At 43.5% G+C, this 17,199-nt stretch overlaps 1 protein-coding gene across 2 annotated transcripts in view; it reads left to right on the forward strand.

Moving 5' to 3' along the window:
* NIBAN1 (niban apoptosis regulator 1) overlaps window positions 1–17,199 on the forward strand; it is a 69,486-nt gene that overhangs the window by 21,697 nt on the left and 30,590 nt on the right. For both annotated transcript variants that reach the window (XM_055724713.1, XM_055724714.1), the window contains exons 2-5: window positions 9,302–9,432; window positions 10,759–10,890; window positions 11,560–11,674; window positions 13,118–13,285. In XM_055724713.1, coding sequence (XP_055580688.1) covers window positions 9,302–9,432; window positions 10,759–10,890; window positions 11,560–11,674; window positions 13,118–13,285 — 546 coding nt within the window. The remainder of the gene's footprint in view (window positions 1–9,301; window positions 9,433–10,758; window positions 10,891–11,559; window positions 11,675–13,117; window positions 13,286–17,199) is intronic.

Raw genomic sequence — 17,199 nt, forward strand, 5'->3', positions numbered from 1 at the left:
CTTCCTGGGATGCTGTAGCAGTTACTAAGAAAGCAGCGTGTCAAAAGACCACATGGGGAAGAGGTTACCTGAGAGATTGTGACAGGAAAAGGCTTTTGGAAGCTCATAAGCTGGAGATGGGAAGGAGACCATCTCCGAGACTGCTGCTCCATTGTACCCCTCCTGGGGAGAAGATGGGCACATTCCTTGCAGTCTCTTTCCAAACATCTTTTACAGCTGCTGCCCTGCAGAGAACCAAGGCAAGGCAGTGTTGGCACAAGCTAAGAAAAATAGATGAAATTGGAAAATGGTCCAAACTGACATACTGGTGACATGTGTATGGCCTGGGGCTATAGATCCCCGCTTCAGAATCTGAACGGTGTTTGGGTTAAAATCTGTGTATTTACCTAGTTGGTCATTTTGGTGTTCAAAATGGCAAGGAGGAGCCCAGAGGCTGAAATCAGTTCTTGTGATAAAATTAAGAGATGTGACCGTGGTCTTGGAAATCTATTGAAATGAATGCCCATACTTTGAGACCTCTCATTTAATTTAGTTCAGAGGTGAATATTGTTTTTAACCTTTTTTTGCACATAGGCTAGCTGAAATATTGTCCTTTGCAAATCACGACATTTACTCATTTTTGGTGTGTATGGGAACCAAAAAAGAATCAAACACCTTATGATTCAATGAGAGAGATTGCAAGGAAAGGGGACCTGAAGACCTTTATTCCCATTTTGTTACCCAGATGTAGCCCTTTTCCATTGTGTGAGGTTTGTGTGTTTGTTGAAGAGAAACGGAATAAAATATTACCATGGGATAATGGCCTTCTGCTACAGTGCTTAACAAGTGATGCCTTTATGGGAAACCTGGTACTCTGAGAAGTCCAGCTGGGTTTACTTACACTAGACCGGTGGTGAAAAGAATTATAATGTAAAGGGAATAAAGGGAACCTCAGCCTAAATGAGGGCTTGCATGGGAAGATGTGTGTGAGTGTGTCTGTACTCATAACTATGTCCAATGTCATACGTGCCTTTGAGTAATTTTGTAATAGAGATGTCTGGTATGGCATGATTTTGGCAAAATAATTAAGAAAAAGGAAATGAGTAAAATTATCTCCTGGATCTGTATGAGCACACCCCAGGCATTACACAGAACTAATCTTATGCAGGTGTGTCTGTCTGTATAAATGCATACATATATTCAGAAAAACCTTCAACTAGTATCATGAGGACTTATTTCTGTTATCTGCATCTCTGGTGTGAGAATCGTTTTTATTAATTTATGTTGTGGATGGTTGGGCAGAGAGGTACATGGCTGCAACGCCTGTCACCCGAAATGGAGGGAAGAGGGAATACATCATCCTGATTTAAAGGGTGATGTGGCATTGGCTTACATTTTTTGAAAGCTGTTTAAATGTTCCCAAGAAACATTTGTGTATGACCTACCATGACTTGTAACGTGATGCTGAGATCTGGATTGGAGAAAGCTGCTCAGGACGTGCTTGGTGTCTATTTCCCCAATAGTGGCTCAGCTTGTGGCTCAAGGGGTTGAAAAAAACCCACAAAACTTGAAAACGACTGACCTTCACCAAATTAACTTAATACAGAGCGTAGTTTAGCTTCACGTGGCCCCCGGGAACTAGACTGGGTTCATTTATTTTATTAAATCACTAATTCTTCTGGTGCTGTGAAATAAGCTTATAAATAAAGGATTGTCAGACCTTATTCTTGATGAATTTGACCGTGAGTAGTTGTTTCTAGACAGAGCTTTGCTGCTTCTAACCCCGTTACCAATAAAGGATAAATTTCAGCAGCCTTAAGGATAAGCTTATCTGACACAGTGTTAATCAAACCCTTGGCTCAGGTTGGGCTTGTTTCTGCTTGATTACCCACAAGCTTTGGCCTTTATGTAAGTCATGATTGTTAGTATTTTTGTAACCTGACAGAAGTGCAAAGGCAACTCATGAAATCTTGTTTCTCCTCGGAGTATCGATTCAGCAATGGGGTTGGTGGTTGGTGGTCCCTGCTGTTCGATAGAGCAGCGCCCAATCTCACTAGTTGCAAGTCAGGCATTTAGAGGTTACAATTCAAATCCTTCCCGTTGTTTTCCCTATCCCCTGCTCCTGGCCTTCGCGTTTAGGAGGGCAGCACTGCAGCACTGCCAACGGCTTCCTGATGTTTACTGCCTCTCCCCTCTGCAATGCTGGGGGAGCTGCTCGTGCGGGACCTGTCTCCAGCTAGAGAAGTTGTCCGTCCATTTCCCCCAGCGGGAGAGATGATCCATGTATGGGAGGAGGTGTGAAGAAGCTGGAGGCAGCAGTGTCCCAGGGCTGGCCCGTGTCCGTGAAGTGCACGTGCTGAAGGACGAGATGTACCCAGTGGAGGCTGCTTCTGTGGTTCAAGCAGGTGCGAGACACGTACCATCCCAACCCGCTGCCTTGCAGTGGCGGATTGATGCTAAAATATGTTCCCCTGGGCATTTCCACCTTACCAGCAGTGGGTCTCAAATAAAATACCCTGGCAGCATGTAGTGCAGTTGGAGGGAATTGTGTACTTGCAAAGGACAGAGCTTAGGAATAACGTGATTACAACTGAGATATCCTCCGGAGAGTTTCAGGATAGAGCAGACGCTTGTGAGGGCGTGGAAGGTGTGCTGTTAGTATATTGATGGTTAATCATAGATCAAAGGTGTGATAGTCCTGTCTCTGCGTTTCCTGAGAAGAATTTTCTTGATCCTGGTCTGGGAGGGAAGAGGAAAGGGGAAAGGAAATCTGGCTGCAGGAATGAATCTCTGAGTTTGACCCAAGAGACAGTCTGTGTTTAAGTAGGATTAGTGCTCTGTATTTTGCTTTGCATTTTTTAATAATGAGATAGTATTCAGAATGAATTTCAAATAGCAGGATCCATAGTTAAATCACAAGCTACTCTTAAGAAAACAAGCCTTTTTTTAGAGCGTATGAGGTCTGTCTCACTCAGGTCTGTCTACTCCCTCTGAAATACTTGATGCTCATGAAGTTGCCTGAGAAGAACGTTATAGGTATATAGATCTAGTGAAATCTATGGGATAATTGTGCAGCTCAGTATAAAATGTAGCCTTGTTTAGTGGAGCACTTGAGGAAGAGCTAAGTACTCAAGTAAAAAATTGTAGAAGGGGAGATCTGCAAGGCTGGAATGGAGCCTGTTATTTTTGGCTCCTTCTTTGCTGTGGATCAAGCTTACATGAACTTACAAATGTGTTTGTTTAGCTTGCCCTGAGAAAGAAGCTTCGCTTCTGGTGGAGAACAAATTTCACACCCACGGTCTCAGCTGGTGAACTTGCTAAGAAATCTGATTTTTTTCACAAGGCAGCATCGACTTTCTCACTCATCCTATAGAGAAGATGGGCTAAGCACCCAAGGAGTGCTTATATGCTGAGACTCAGGAAGAAGGTGATCCAAAGTGTGATGGGTATTATTCTCTCCTATGCATTGCATTTTGGGTGACAAACTGGAATTTTATCAGTGCAGTTTAGTATCTGCGTTGCAGAAGGATAATTCAGGAGTGTGTGCATACCAGTGTGGTTGCAGCATCGTAAGTTTTTAGTGAGAGTAGTCTCCGTTAATACAAAACAAAGCTGAGAGTAAAGAATTGGTTTCAATATTTTGTCAGGTGCAAACTGTGCTGTTCAGCGTGTGTGCCTGGGAAAGAGGGGCAGCTCCACTGCAGAGCTTCTTGGTTTGGCAAAGTGAGTGCAAACAAACTTGCAGAGGCGATGCAGCCAAATTAGAACGTGCAATTTATGTCTGTCATCCCTTTTTGCCATAACAGATATTAAGTCATGACTCACAAATAATCAAAATACTGTTTCTATAAATAAAGATCAAACTGAGCTATGCTTTCTACAACAAAAAGAGTATTTTATATTGCCTCCCGGTACATGTAGGATAAAGCCTGGGAGCTCTTGGATTTAAGCAGTTTCTGGGTGGTACTGTAAGTCCTGCACAAGAAAGGAGACTGTAGGAGAGAGGGAATCTGGTGATTCCCACTGCACTACTGTGTGTCCCAGGGCACCAGAAGGTGGTGAGCGCTGTTAGAGAGGATACGCCAAAAAGAATTGCTTTTACAAGTTTTCTGGTTACCAGATGCATTTAATAAATGATAATGATGTTTGAAATGAATGGGTGAATTCAGGAAGAGCAGGTTTTATACACAATATTGCAGCAGAAGCTGCTTCTCTCTTTTCACAGCGAGTATCTAACCCATTTTAGAGCTGCCGATGCTGACATCCACCTTTACCGATTCACAGGGCTCAAGTAGAGCATCTACAATTTTAGATGTTTATCTCAAAGGTTGTATTTATCTTGGAGTTGGGATGAAGTTGACCCATGAGCTGAATGAACACTGGTGATTTTATTAACTCATTTTGCTGCTACCCTGATGGGCTACGAGAATACAATTACGTATTTGGATAGACGGACAGATGGATGGACATACAGTCGTAATTTTAAAGCTTGGTACTGAATTTGCTGAATAAGATTAAGGCACACAGCACAGTTTATAGTTTATTGTTTATTGTTTAAAAGCAAGTCCCCAGTTGTGGGCTGCACTCCTGCCTGGTGAAGTACCATGTGGGTATGATCAACTGATCTTTTTATATTTACTTCCGACACCTTTGCTTGTGGCCTTGTGGGAGAAATACAGGGACAAAGTCATTCGTTCCTGTTCTGTCTCAGTACTTCACACTTGTTTGAAGTGCTGGGTGTACTGGCATTCAGCATGCACAATGCTTATTGTTTCTTTTAGGTTTTATTTTGTCTAGGGTTTGCTTTGATATGGCAGATCATCTACTTTTTTTACAGTTCACGTCCCTCGGGGCACAAAGTGTCTTTTTCAATGGGCTTAAATGGTTTAAGAAGATAAATCCCCCAGATCGCCAAAGAGATTTGTATCACTGCTGATGGTATTTTTCAAAAACCCTGTTCAAAAGGTGCTGAGTGCAAGCCATTGTGCTATGAAGAGGAAGGGTCATAGTCATCTTGCTACCCTTGGAAGGGTCATCTTACTCCCAGAGAACAATATATAAGTGGAGTAGCATTTTTTATGGCAAATCCTTACTTCTTTCTCTCCCTTACTTCCAAATGACTGAAGTCCGGTGAGTGCGGGCAGCGCCTCTGTTGTATGCCAGCCAAGAAGTTACTATTTTCTGACTTCTTCCTGAATTTTCCTGACCTGCATCCATACCAGTCACTTGGCAACACGTTGTTGGGAGTGGAGAAGCACGGCAGGGCAAGGTAACCAGCCTGTGCGTGGCTGTGCCACCAAGCTGAAAGCCAGCAGCTAGACCTGGTTTGGGAAAACCTGCCAAGGATTGCCCATAGTTTTTAAAGTTGTATGTCAGTTTATTTCAGTAAAAGCAGAGAAACCCAAAATAAAAAGTTGGGTATTTGAAGACATGCTATGGGTTGATGACTTGGAATTACGTGTAGGTGTCCAGCATGGGTGACACACAGTTAAGAAGGTCAAAGGCAGTGGAGAAACAAGAAGAAACAGGTTTGGGGGAGGATTCTCCCATTTCCAGTAGGGCAACTGGCAGATGTTTCTTGTTTCTCAGTGGAGTCGCATTTGGGTTTAGTCTTATAAGACGTATCATAACTTCTGCTAAACTTTTGTGATCAAATGCAAGGGTGATTCTGTGGAGCAGGAGATGCATTGTGGAGCATTAGCAAAGTTTATTCTGGAGCAGGATCTAACCCTGAGCAAAGGGGGAATGGACCTTTGCCGTGTTAATTTGACAGAAATCCTTCTACCTCCATCACTTGTCACCTTTTCATGTTGGTAAATTCAGTTGCATGCAGGCTTCTACTGGGGATGATAAAACTATGTATTCTCCGAGGATAAAGGTCCTAGCTGCTGGGTTTCAGGTCACATTTATGTGGGCTGGAGCTGCGCCATTGCCAGACTGAGCAAGTGGGAAAGCTGCCCTTGCTCCGTATCAACAGCTCTGACTAAGCAAGCCACACTAAATTTGGAAAAGAATTAGGGGAACTCATTTTTCAACTGCCCTGGAGTATTTTGTCTCCAGTTGCCCCATGTTATCATTTAATGGGAAGAGTTTCTATTACTCATGACTGTTCGCATCATGTTTATTTTCAGATAGTGTATTTTTATCTTCTGTAAACCAAACGAGTTTAAAGATCCGTCAACGAACAATGGATCAAGGGTCCATCCGCTTCTCTTCCCACCCGCAGGTAGTGTTGCAATTCTTGTTGAGCCAAATGGTGCAAGGCCAGGGCTTCATGTGGTGCCACTCACAATCTCTTCAAAAAAACATTTCTTCCGATTTTAAGAGGGGGTGGTATTTTTAATGCGGACATCCTTTGCAACAAGTAGTGCAAAGACTGGAATAAACAGCCTGAAACATTTGCTCCTCGATTCATGTCTTGATTGATTGTAAATATAATCTGCACATAAAAATTACATTGATGTCATATTTCTTACTTCTATATTATGAACTACGTAGTTCCTTTCTCTTTGGTCATAGTACTTAAAGCTGATCTAAGGAATACTGACAGTAAAGAATCACACTTTGGAGCTGATTTAGCCATAATTGAAAGACTTTGCCAAAATTACAGATATTTCCTGCGATTGTTGGGGTTTTTTCCCAACACCAGATTTTTGTTCTTTGTCCCACTTCCTCTACAAATTTTTACTGCAGGATGCAGGCAGTAGTCAAGTGAGGTCCAGTGTCTCTGAGCCCTCTGTAACAGATTAAGAGGCCACTGCAAGCTGGAAAAGAAAAAGCCACAGTGGAAAATAGGGGCGAACCCTGAGCAGGAAACTCCACCGGGGCCAACAACATCCTACTGCTGGCTGGGACCAGAAGAAAAAAAAAAATGCTATAAAGAAAGTTTTGGGAAGCTTTGTCCTTATTTGGAGAATAAGTTTATGCCTCTGACCAAAGCAGGCTAGTTTCTAAAAGGCTGTCAGATGGGCAGGGATTTTCTGCTTCAGCAGCACTGGTATCCTGCTGTTGTGCACAAGCACATCCCAGAATGGGTATGTCTCAAAAAATGTGGTCTCGTAAAACTGGAGGGCTGGAGTCCAGGTTGTCACCTGGTGCTGTCCCACAAGTAGATGTGTGAAAAACTTACGTACTTGAAAACTTAACCCAGCCTCCTGACATCCCCCCAGCTTTGTGTAATGCCTCTGCGCGTGCGGCAGTCAGCTGAGCTGTCTCCTTCACGTACCTGGGCAGGGCTTGAAGGGGCGGCAGGTTTGTAACCCAGCAGTGATGTGGGGTTGGAAAGGGGCAGGAGTGGGGCAAAAGGGACTTGCAGTTTAGCTGAAGGCAGCGACGCCGTTGATGCTTAAGAAGGAGAAGGCTCCAGCTCTCCTCTCTGAGCTGGTTACACGGGAATAGGTGGAATGAAAGGTTATGTCACTATGTCCCTAAACTTGAGGGATGCATCAAATTCTGTTCATCAAACTGCAAATAAAAATGCAGAAGCAGAGGAGCTAATGTATAGCTTTTTCTTTTGTGGCATGTAACTAAAGTGATGTAATTATCAGGAAGTTATGGAGTAATTAAATACTGTGGCTGTCTGAATTGATGAAATTACTTCTGTCAGCCTGGTAATGTCCCACATTAGGAGCAGATCAGAGCTGGACCTGAAATAGACACTTTACAAAGTCTTTTGCCATTGCCCATCTCTGTGAACTCCTCAGCAAACTAGCTATTTTTCCATGGCAGTCTCAGCCACACGTATTTGGGGTTTTTAAATGGAAATAAGGTAGCCAGATGCAGTAAATCTTGGACGACAGGATCTTGTACACCAGAGCATCCATGAACTTTCTCCCATAAAATTCCATGCACTTATTCTGGTAATGATCCATGGCTTTTCTCTTTATTCGACTATATTTAAAATTATTTAAGATTTAAAAAGGCATGAACGTTCTGGGAACTGCACTGACAGTTGAACACCATTTTTTGGTCAGAAACGGCAATCAAATCAGTAGTAATCCAGCAAGTATTGCATGGTTGCTTTATAAGGACTATGCTTACATGCTTGAAAGAGCAAATCCGTCGAGTCCTCTCTCTGATTTCATCATAGTTGCTGCAGACTCACAGCCCTTTGTATGAAATACAGAAACATCATCAAGACTCCTCATGAATCCCTGTCGGTGATTTGTGCTGGCAGGTGCCTGGGAGGAGTTTATCAATCTGGGAACATCATTGTAGGTGGTTCAGCTTCTCCAGGACTCTGGAGGTCTCGGTGCTTCTTGCTGGTTCCTCTGTTTGGCCCTTCAAGAGTGCTAGTCCTGGTCTAGGAGTCCATGCATATAAAGGCTTCAAGAAATTTCAGTTTGGGAACTACCATATTTTTTGCCAGAAAATTTGGTATTTTTTCCCCAAGCAAAACAAAATAAAATTGTGAAAACATCAAAATTGCTTGAGGTGTGAAACTACATTTCTCTATTGTATGCTGAGGAAAACCCCTTTGTCATGGGGCTCCTTAATACAAAGAAGAAAGGGATCTATCTTTCCAGTCCCCAGGACAGTCGGGATGCTATCTAGATCATAGTCCAGGTTTTGGTTTTCACATTGCTGCAGACTCTTTGTCACATATACACATGGCCTTAAAGTTTAACTTCACTTCCTTGTCTGTAAAGCTTTAATTTCTTTGATCAAGTTAATGAGTTAATTACTCCTAAATTGCTTTAAGATTCTCAGGAATGAGGCTGTCTGTGTGTTTATTGCTGTTATTGCTACTGATGAGATCTTGATCATAGCAAGACAATACAAAATTAGTGTTTATTGCAGCATGACTGAGTATCTGTTTATATTCAAACAAAGAAGAGATTGCAGTGCCCAAGCCTAGAAAACATCCTTTGTAAGAGCTTTGAGTCAGCTTTAAAATCTCACTGTGTGATAAAACTGGCTAAATCGGCTAAACACTAGCTAGCATCACTTGTCTGTATGCTTATCACTTGTCTATATGTTTCGTTGAAAACCTTATCAGCTGTTAAACACCCGTGGATCTGTGGCAGAATGTCCCAGGGAGAGGCATACAGCATCTTTTCTTAGAGAAATAGATTTGGGGTATGTTTTGCTCACTCTTGGAAGGAAAACCCCATGTCCAAACTCCAGTGTTTTCCTGGACAAATCCCCTCTGCGCTTTGTTGTCACAACAGCTGAATGCATCTCCAGGGGTGTCCTGGTCTGCTGTGCAGGTTGGTACGCTCAGGCAATATTTTGGGTTGCTGGTGATAACTGCCTTGGTACTATGCTACAGTTTCTGAATCCACATATATTAAATACAATTAAATCTCAATTTCTGCTTCAGGAAAAACAGAGGCCGTCATCAAAAACTTCAGCCCGCACTACAGACGCCAGTATGCGGTGGCTTTCTGCAAGCACGTGCAGGATGAGCTGGAGCAGCACCGGGATTCCCAGTCCCGGTTCCTGAAAACCAAGGTAGGAGGGCACACATAAGCCCTTCCCCATCCTCAAGCTACCATACAGATCTGCTCTCCTGCATGAAATAATTAACACGTCAACTATTTAAATAACGCATTTAGTAGTTGAAGTGTATGAAAAATATGAGCTGGAAATGTATCAGCTGCTGACTGGACTCGGTTTTCTTGTTTTTCCCAGTCTTGAATGCCCTCAAGTAAAGTTATTAGGCGGTACAGATACTCAAAGCTTCTAAAAATCAAACCCCAAGTATTTTTCAAGTTATTTAAATGTTTCTAATACACAAGCACACAATGCAGAAATATTCTTTCAGCTTCTTATACTGAGTAATTTAATACATAATAAATGTGTATCTAGGATATGTTATGTGTGTACTTTCTTATATACAACCTAAGTGTACACAACAGATTTGCAAGTACAGATGTTTGATTTGGTTCAGTTAGGTTTTGGATGGAAAAGCTGCATTTGGTTTCAAGTTTGAAGTTTGGTTTTGAAAATACATCTTTGTTTTGGTCTTGTTTGGTTGTCTCATCGTAGCATGAGAAGAACCATGACACAAGTTTCTGGTACAAAGCGTGCATCTCATCGAGATGGAGGTGGACACTTGGACAAAACTAGTTGCTTCCTGCTGATGGCAAGGTTTTGCAAGAATCTTGGGACAGAGATCATACAGTCAGGGCAGAAAATCCTGTGGGAAACTTAATTAACCCTTTCATCCATGGCTATAGGGTTTCATAAAGAAGATGCAGCAATCCCTTCTGTGAAGTGAGCTGTGGAAAGCTGTTTTTTATTAGAAAAAGAGAGACAAAAAAAGACAGAAATCTCTTTATTGGAGGAAAATGCAGAGAACCAGCCTTCAATATTAAGAAAATATGGGTCTAAATTTTTCAGGTGTATTGGAAATCATGGGTTTCCAATGATCTTGAAGTGAGTAAGCTAAAGCAATGAGGTGGAATGTAAAAGGTGGGATAATAGAACAGCTGCGTCTTTCAGAAAAATGCATATCAGTTACAAGAGCACAGATGCAAAAGTGTCACAAAGCAATTGGAAGTAATTTTCTATTTTATAATAAAAAAATTGTTGCATCAATGCAATGGGTTTAGTACATAGTGGAAAGTGGGAGATGATGAACTACAAGTCATCTTGCATTCAGCATGGCATCCAAAAGGTAAATAAGAATGTCTCTGTCTCAGAAATCTGGAAGTATTTTTGGAAGACAGAGCTCTACTGCTGCCTCCTCACCTCAGGGTACAGAATTTGATTGTGTATTTTTGAGAACTGAGGTGTGATTATGAGAATGTCAGATCTCAAAACCTGTCTTTATAGCCCCCGCTGGAAGCTGGGACAGTCTTATATGAAGCAGAGCTGCTGCATTTTGCTGAGGATCTGAAGAAGTGGAAGGACAGATATGTCGTTATCAGAAATGACTACACTGTGGATTGCTTTGAGAGTAAAGAGGTAAATGCTTCTTCCTCTTACATTCTTCTACGCTTCCAAATAAACTCATACCAAGTGAATTTTCCAGTGCTGCTGCCTTTCTTTTAGCATTTTTAGATGAAACGTTATCCTCAGTGAGGCAGCTTCAGCCTTGTGAACTGGCCTGAAGCTCCACAGGGATGGATGAGGGTACAACTGAGCGCCTTGACTTGGCCATATGTATTTGCAAGAACTAGCAAATCATTTTAACAGCGCTTTGAACTTTCCTTTGCCTATCGTAGAGTGCTTCTTATCTGTATGTCATTGTAATACATCCCCATGCTTCTGCAGTTGGATTTTAAGGAGCCGTTCTTGGGTGGCTTCAAGCTGACTGCAGTGAAGCTTTTCATTTAGCAGCTGCCACAGTCAAACTAGTCCTGGCTGACAAATCAAACAAATAGAGTTTAGAAGAAAATCCCATCCTTTTCCCTTCCCTTCTGTCCCTGAGTCTTCACCATGGCTGATAAGCACTGAGAGGATATTTTAAAATATGCTTCTTACATTCAACCATGGTTTAGATTTGACGTGTCTAGGGAATATATCCAAAATTCAGTCTGACAAAAAAACTTTTCCCTTTGGGGAATATCCCTGTGCATTAGCTTTGTCAATGAGTTGTGTATTTTATCTTTTCCCTCTCTCTTGTTTTTCCAGGCCTACCAGAAAGGAGCCAGCCCTAAATATCACATTCTTCCTGCAGGAGGCAAAGTACTGACTTCAGAAGAAGATTACAATTTGCTGTCTGATAAACATTTTCCAGATCCTGTTGGTAAGCCCCTTTTGAAGCTGAACTGCCAAACCCCACGCTCTGTTACCTACACAGACCACTTCTGGGCAGGCTTTCAGGCTAGACTTTAAAATGGGGCAACAGGAGATGCACACAGCCCTTTTTCTAAGTCAAAGCACAGCTCCAGAGTGTATGTACACAGAAGATGCTATAAGCTAATGTTCTCAGAAATGCTGGGTCCTGTTTTTTTTTCAGCATCCCGGCACAAAGCCGCTGGAAGCTCTGCAGAAGCAAGGCAGGAACCACACCACCATTGTTCCTGGGCCTAGTAAATATTCCTGGTTTATTTGTTTCCATTTTTAGATGCCAGCTGCCTGTGTTGACTCACAGTTGATAATAAGTCCCACAGAGAGGGCAGGAAGGTTGCTGCTGCTTTTGTTTCTGGGACAGGAACCATTGTGGTCCTGCCGGCCCCCCCTCCACGAAGATGGAGAAAATTCGGGCTTTAAGGGAGTAGATCTCATGTTGCAGAGTCAGATTTGGAAAATGGAATGCCACATAAGGAAAGGATAAGAGCAAGATGTAGACAAGGTGTTTTTTTTTAAGTCTTGTCTCATGCCACTTAAAATTATGACTGCTGGGACGTGCCCCCCTTACACCCCTTTCCCAAGGCATAGGGGGGTCAGAGGGTAGTGTGGGGCAGCTGTGCCTGGAGGTGACTTCTGTGTGTCACCACAGCTCTGCAGGAGTTGGGCTTGAGTAACATGGAGTAGCCCAAGGCTGCTTGCGGGCTTCTGTGCCTCTCCCTTCACAATGACTGGCTCAGTTAGTCTTTTATCGACCTTCTCCCCTTCTGTGCGATGCTGAAGACACCCAGAGATCATTTAGTCATCCATAAACAGTGTTGTACAGCATCATCCCTTGTGCAGAGAGACTGGAAAGTGGAGATACTGAGTGCTGTCTTTGCTTCACCTTCCAGGCCTTGAAGTGACAGTTCGTAAGGCCGTCTTGCAGTGTTTGGAAACCCTGGAGGTGGGGAAACCACTGCTGTTCCTACATGGTTGATGGAGTTTGTTTCTATACAGAAGACCATACGCTCCTGTATGGTCTCTATGTGGAAGAGACCAGAGCTGCCCACTGACCTATTTGCCGTGAAAACCTTTTCCCTAGCAGCTACAATCCAATGAAATAGTTTCTTTGAAATTTTACAAGGAATGTGTAGTTTTTGGCCACCTTGAATACAAAACAAGAGGACATCAAGTTGCTACAGTATAACTTAGAGAGGTGGTTGGTGCCTGTTGAGAGTGCCCATCCCAGCCGTGCCCCCCTGCCCTCTGTGCCCAATTGCTTGGATCAAGACTTGATTTTGTCATGTCTCATGCTTCCCTGCTAGCAAAGGTCTGTTTTCTCTGTCATAGCAGAAGAAAAGAGCCGAAGCCCCCAGGAAACCTGCAGATTTCAAATGGAAATGTGTTTTCTGTGCAGGGTCGAGTGAGAAGGAGGTCGCCCAAGCCTTCGTTCAGCTGCCGAAGGAGTTCCCGGTTTACCTGTGGCAGCCTTTCAGCCGGCACAGCTACTATTGCTTCCCGGAGCCAGAGGCTCAGAGGCGGTTCAGCGCCATGCTGGGGGACTGTGTGAGACACTCAAACCACGGTGAGTGCAGAAGGGGCCTTGTCCAGCATGTCATTCACCCCGGGGAAGATTTAAGTAGCTGTTATAGTAAAAAAGCTGTAGAAAAATGCAAATCACCTACGAAAGATGCTTGGCTTTCAGTACTTTGAGGAATACATTAATTTCTTCTTGCTTTGCTGGGAGCGAAGTTAGGTGGGATTTGAGCTACAGTGTGGCACACTTGGGTAGAAAACATGGGATTTGCTTTGCAAGTGGTACTCCCCTCTCTCTCAGCTCATCCAGTATCATAATGGAAAATCATAAGAGATGTTTATGAAAGAAATCTGGCGTAACAAACTCTCCCCAGTGTTTGCAAGCTTGGCAAATGCATTATAGATATAGTAGACCAGGTTTGTACAACATGAAGAGAGCGTAGTTTCCCAGTACGTTTATGAGATGTTATACATATATCGCCAATGGTCAAACATTTGATGTTTTCTGGGGGTGTTTAGATGGCAGCTTAAGCCCCAGCCATGATTAAGCCTCATAGCTGGGTCATGAGTGGTGTGTACGACATGGTATTGATTGTTTGCACAAGGATAAATTTTAGATCTCGCTTTCCGAGTATGTTAGACTAGAAAACTTAAAAAAAAAAACCAACTTGTGACTGGCTAGGATTATAAAAACAACCTTGCTCCCATGGAATTGGAAGATCATTTGTGAGTTGGATCCTTAGAAAAAGGAATGCTTGCCTGTTTTTCAGGTGACTTTTCTCTTTTTCCATCAAGCTGACCTGGTTCCCCTGCTGGTGTCCAAGCTGTTCCCTGCCTTTAGTGTCACTTTTGAGTCCCATCTGCTTCTGCTGCCCTTGGTGAGAGATAGGAACACTCAGGAACTTATCCAGCAATCTCAGCTAATTGGGCCTGAAGCCCGTGCTTGTAGATAAATTAATTGAGAGTGCAGTGTGTCAGCAGTCTCTTTTACTTACAGAAGTGGGTCCCAGTGTATTTTCTTTAGTGTCACACTTGCCTCCTGGTCATCATCTTCACCCCATTATGCTCAGACAGCCGTCTCACAGTCTTGCTTGGATACTTCTCAATTGCTCTCTCTTTTCCCTTGTCTCCACTGCCAAAGGCATTCCTGGTCTCCTTTAGGACTTCACCCCTACAATAAAAACACACATTACTGCAGTGCTAGGCAGTGTCCTAAGACGTGTAGCTATTTGTGTGGTGCTCGTGATGGTTGATGGCAGGTGCCGCCTTCGCACGCCACACAGGATTCTTGGTCCCAGTGCTAGCCAGGTGGTGTACACTCCCGTGACGCTTGGTGGTCCCCCTCTCCAACTTTTTTCCAAGCCATGCTGAAAGTGGTGAGGCACTGTGTGCCCCTCTGGCTCTGACAGCCTCCTACGAACCAGAGGAAGCAGCTCCAATGCAGATCTGTGTAGGCGTGGAGAGGCTGAGGGCTAAAATACCCTGGTAGGCAAATACCCAGTCATGGGGACTATCAAGACTGTTTTGTGGCTAGATTAACATGGGTTGGAGGCATCAGTCTAGAATGAACATGCCTTCACTTGGCACTTCCCAATAGCTTGAGTTTCAGTAACTGTTCTCTCTATAGTTGCTGGAGGAAGAGGAATTCCCATAGTGTGCCTGAGGGCAAAGCCTGCCTGTGTGATTTTCAGTTCTGACTCGCCAGGTTTCAGCTGCAGCAGTCATGCAGTATGGAAGTGCTCTGGACTTTGGAAACCACCCCTTCGCTCCTCACCAAGGTTTGCTAAGGAGATGGGGATACAATCAAGTTTTCCTGGCACTGTCAGTCCCCCATGACTTGAAGCCTGTTCATTTGCTTTGGGGTTTTTCATTTCTCTCTTCTGGAGCAAGTGTAACAGGCTTGACAAAGCTTTTGGCAGCCTTTTTTTTCTTAAAGTTCAGCACATCACTCTAGGGACCAATTCTGAATTGGCAGGGGCTGGGACTAGATGACCTAATAGGTCTTTTCCATCTCCAGTGCCTGTGAGTCTGTGTTTTATTATATTTCATATGGCTCAGCTATTGCTCATTTATACATCTGTTCCAGGATTTATCCCTCTCAGTTTTTTCTGTGGTCAAGTTTTTATCTTGATGTCAGTAGATGCTTAGTGACACCGGAGTGTCTTCATCAAGGCTCACCCTTTCTGTCGTGTTATTTCTGTTCAACAGGCTGATTGGTAGATTAGATAGTCTGGATTAAGACCTACTGTTACACCAGTAAAAGTGAACAGTTTTTTACAGCTAGGGAAATGGAAGCCCATATTTTCTGGATTTCTTGGAGTCTCCTAGAAACCCAGGGCTGCAAGCAGAAAAATGATCAATGACGAGTACCCCAGTAACCTTAACTCTACCCTTGCAGTGAATTTCTTCATTTTATTGGGTTTTTTTCCCCAAGAACTTCATATTGATTTCTGTTCATTCTCACACGGCTGAAAGATGTTACATTACTAATACTTTTAAAAGCTTTACTTGCAAACAATTCTGCCTACAAAAAACAGGCAACTGAACAAACTGACAAAGTTATAGGCGCGTGCAGCAATACAATGGGTAATAAGGCTTGTGATATAAAAATTGGCTGGCCTCTTTCATTAAAAAAATTGAAAAGAGAGAAGAAATGTGAAAAATCCTTTGAGTTCAATTGTGGAGTGTAATTTAGTGGGATAAGGAGCCCCGGCCAAGGCAGCACTCGCCCCCCCTCTTCTAAAAAGTACCCAGTTAACTTTTGCCAGGGCAGATTTTGCAAGGGCAGGAGAAAGATGTTACAACTGATCAGAAATTGCCTTTCTGTCTTTTCTATAATCTACCACTTCTGGAAGGGAATGTATCGCACAGGGCTTTAGCCAAAAACTTGGAGGAGTTTTTGGTTAAAGTCTGTTTTCTCCCGGGAAGCAGAATTAAATACAGTCTCTCGCTGAACAGAAGACTGGAGCGGATCGGCATGTGGGCTTGTGGTGGGAGCGACCCTGGCATTCAGCTGGTTCCTCTCTTCAGAGTCCCTCTGGCATAAATAACCCGTCCAGCCTGTGCTTCTGGGTTTTCTGGTCAGAACTCATGGTCAGGAGAATAATTACAAGTGTTTGGATCTAGTGATCACCACTTGTAAATATGATTCAGATGTACAGACTGTGGGTTCTGGCCCTCCCCTCCCCCCCCCCCCCCCCCCCCCAAGTTTTCCTATTGTGTTTGGCCTTTATACGAATTGATCAGGGTTTGCAGTTCTAGCGGACAATGATTTCCTTCATTATCAGTGGAATATGTAGATCTTTTGCACCCGTCTTGAGTACACTTCAAGTAAAGCACATTTAAAACCTTTAAAATAAGCCTGAGCTGGTTGTGGCTTTAAAAATATTCTGGCACAACTGGATGTGTACACCAAGATTCTCTGAATGACCCTCGCTCTGAAAGCTGACGGACTTAATTAATTAATTAATTAATTAATCTGCCTGCAGAAACTGTCCCAGGTTAGTGATGCATCTGAGCAGCTCCCGCTTTGCTTTTGGGATACCTCAGGACTTGGGGAGGGGTTCATACGCCTGCTGGGTTTTAAGCTGTGAGGTCATTTGATTAAGGGCTAATTAATGAAAACACAAACGCCCAGGGAGCAGCAGAGGAACCCCGACAAACAGACGGTGCAGAGGGGACCCCACCCTGGCTGCCCCAGTGCCCACAGCAGGGGGCTCAGCTCACGGACCTGCTGTGAAACCCACCCAGGTGGGCCACCAGCAGCTCTCCCTGACGCCGTGCAGCCTGCAGGGCTGTGGTTGCATAAGCAGGAACGGGACTCACTTTGGGATGGACGGGAAAAGCATTTGGAGATTGTGTGAAGTGCATTATGGGATGTTTTCCAGGAGACTGTTGGGATATGTGAGATTTATTATGGGATGATTAGGGGAAGGACCAAAGGTTGGAAAAGGGAAGGATCAA

The sequence above is a fragment of the Falco cherrug genome, chromosome 12 (genome assembly GCF_023634085.1).
Source record: "Falco cherrug isolate bFalChe1 chromosome 12, bFalChe1.pri, whole genome shotgun sequence".
Classification (NCBI taxonomy): domain Eukaryota; kingdom Metazoa; phylum Chordata; class Aves; order Falconiformes; family Falconidae; genus Falco; species Falco cherrug.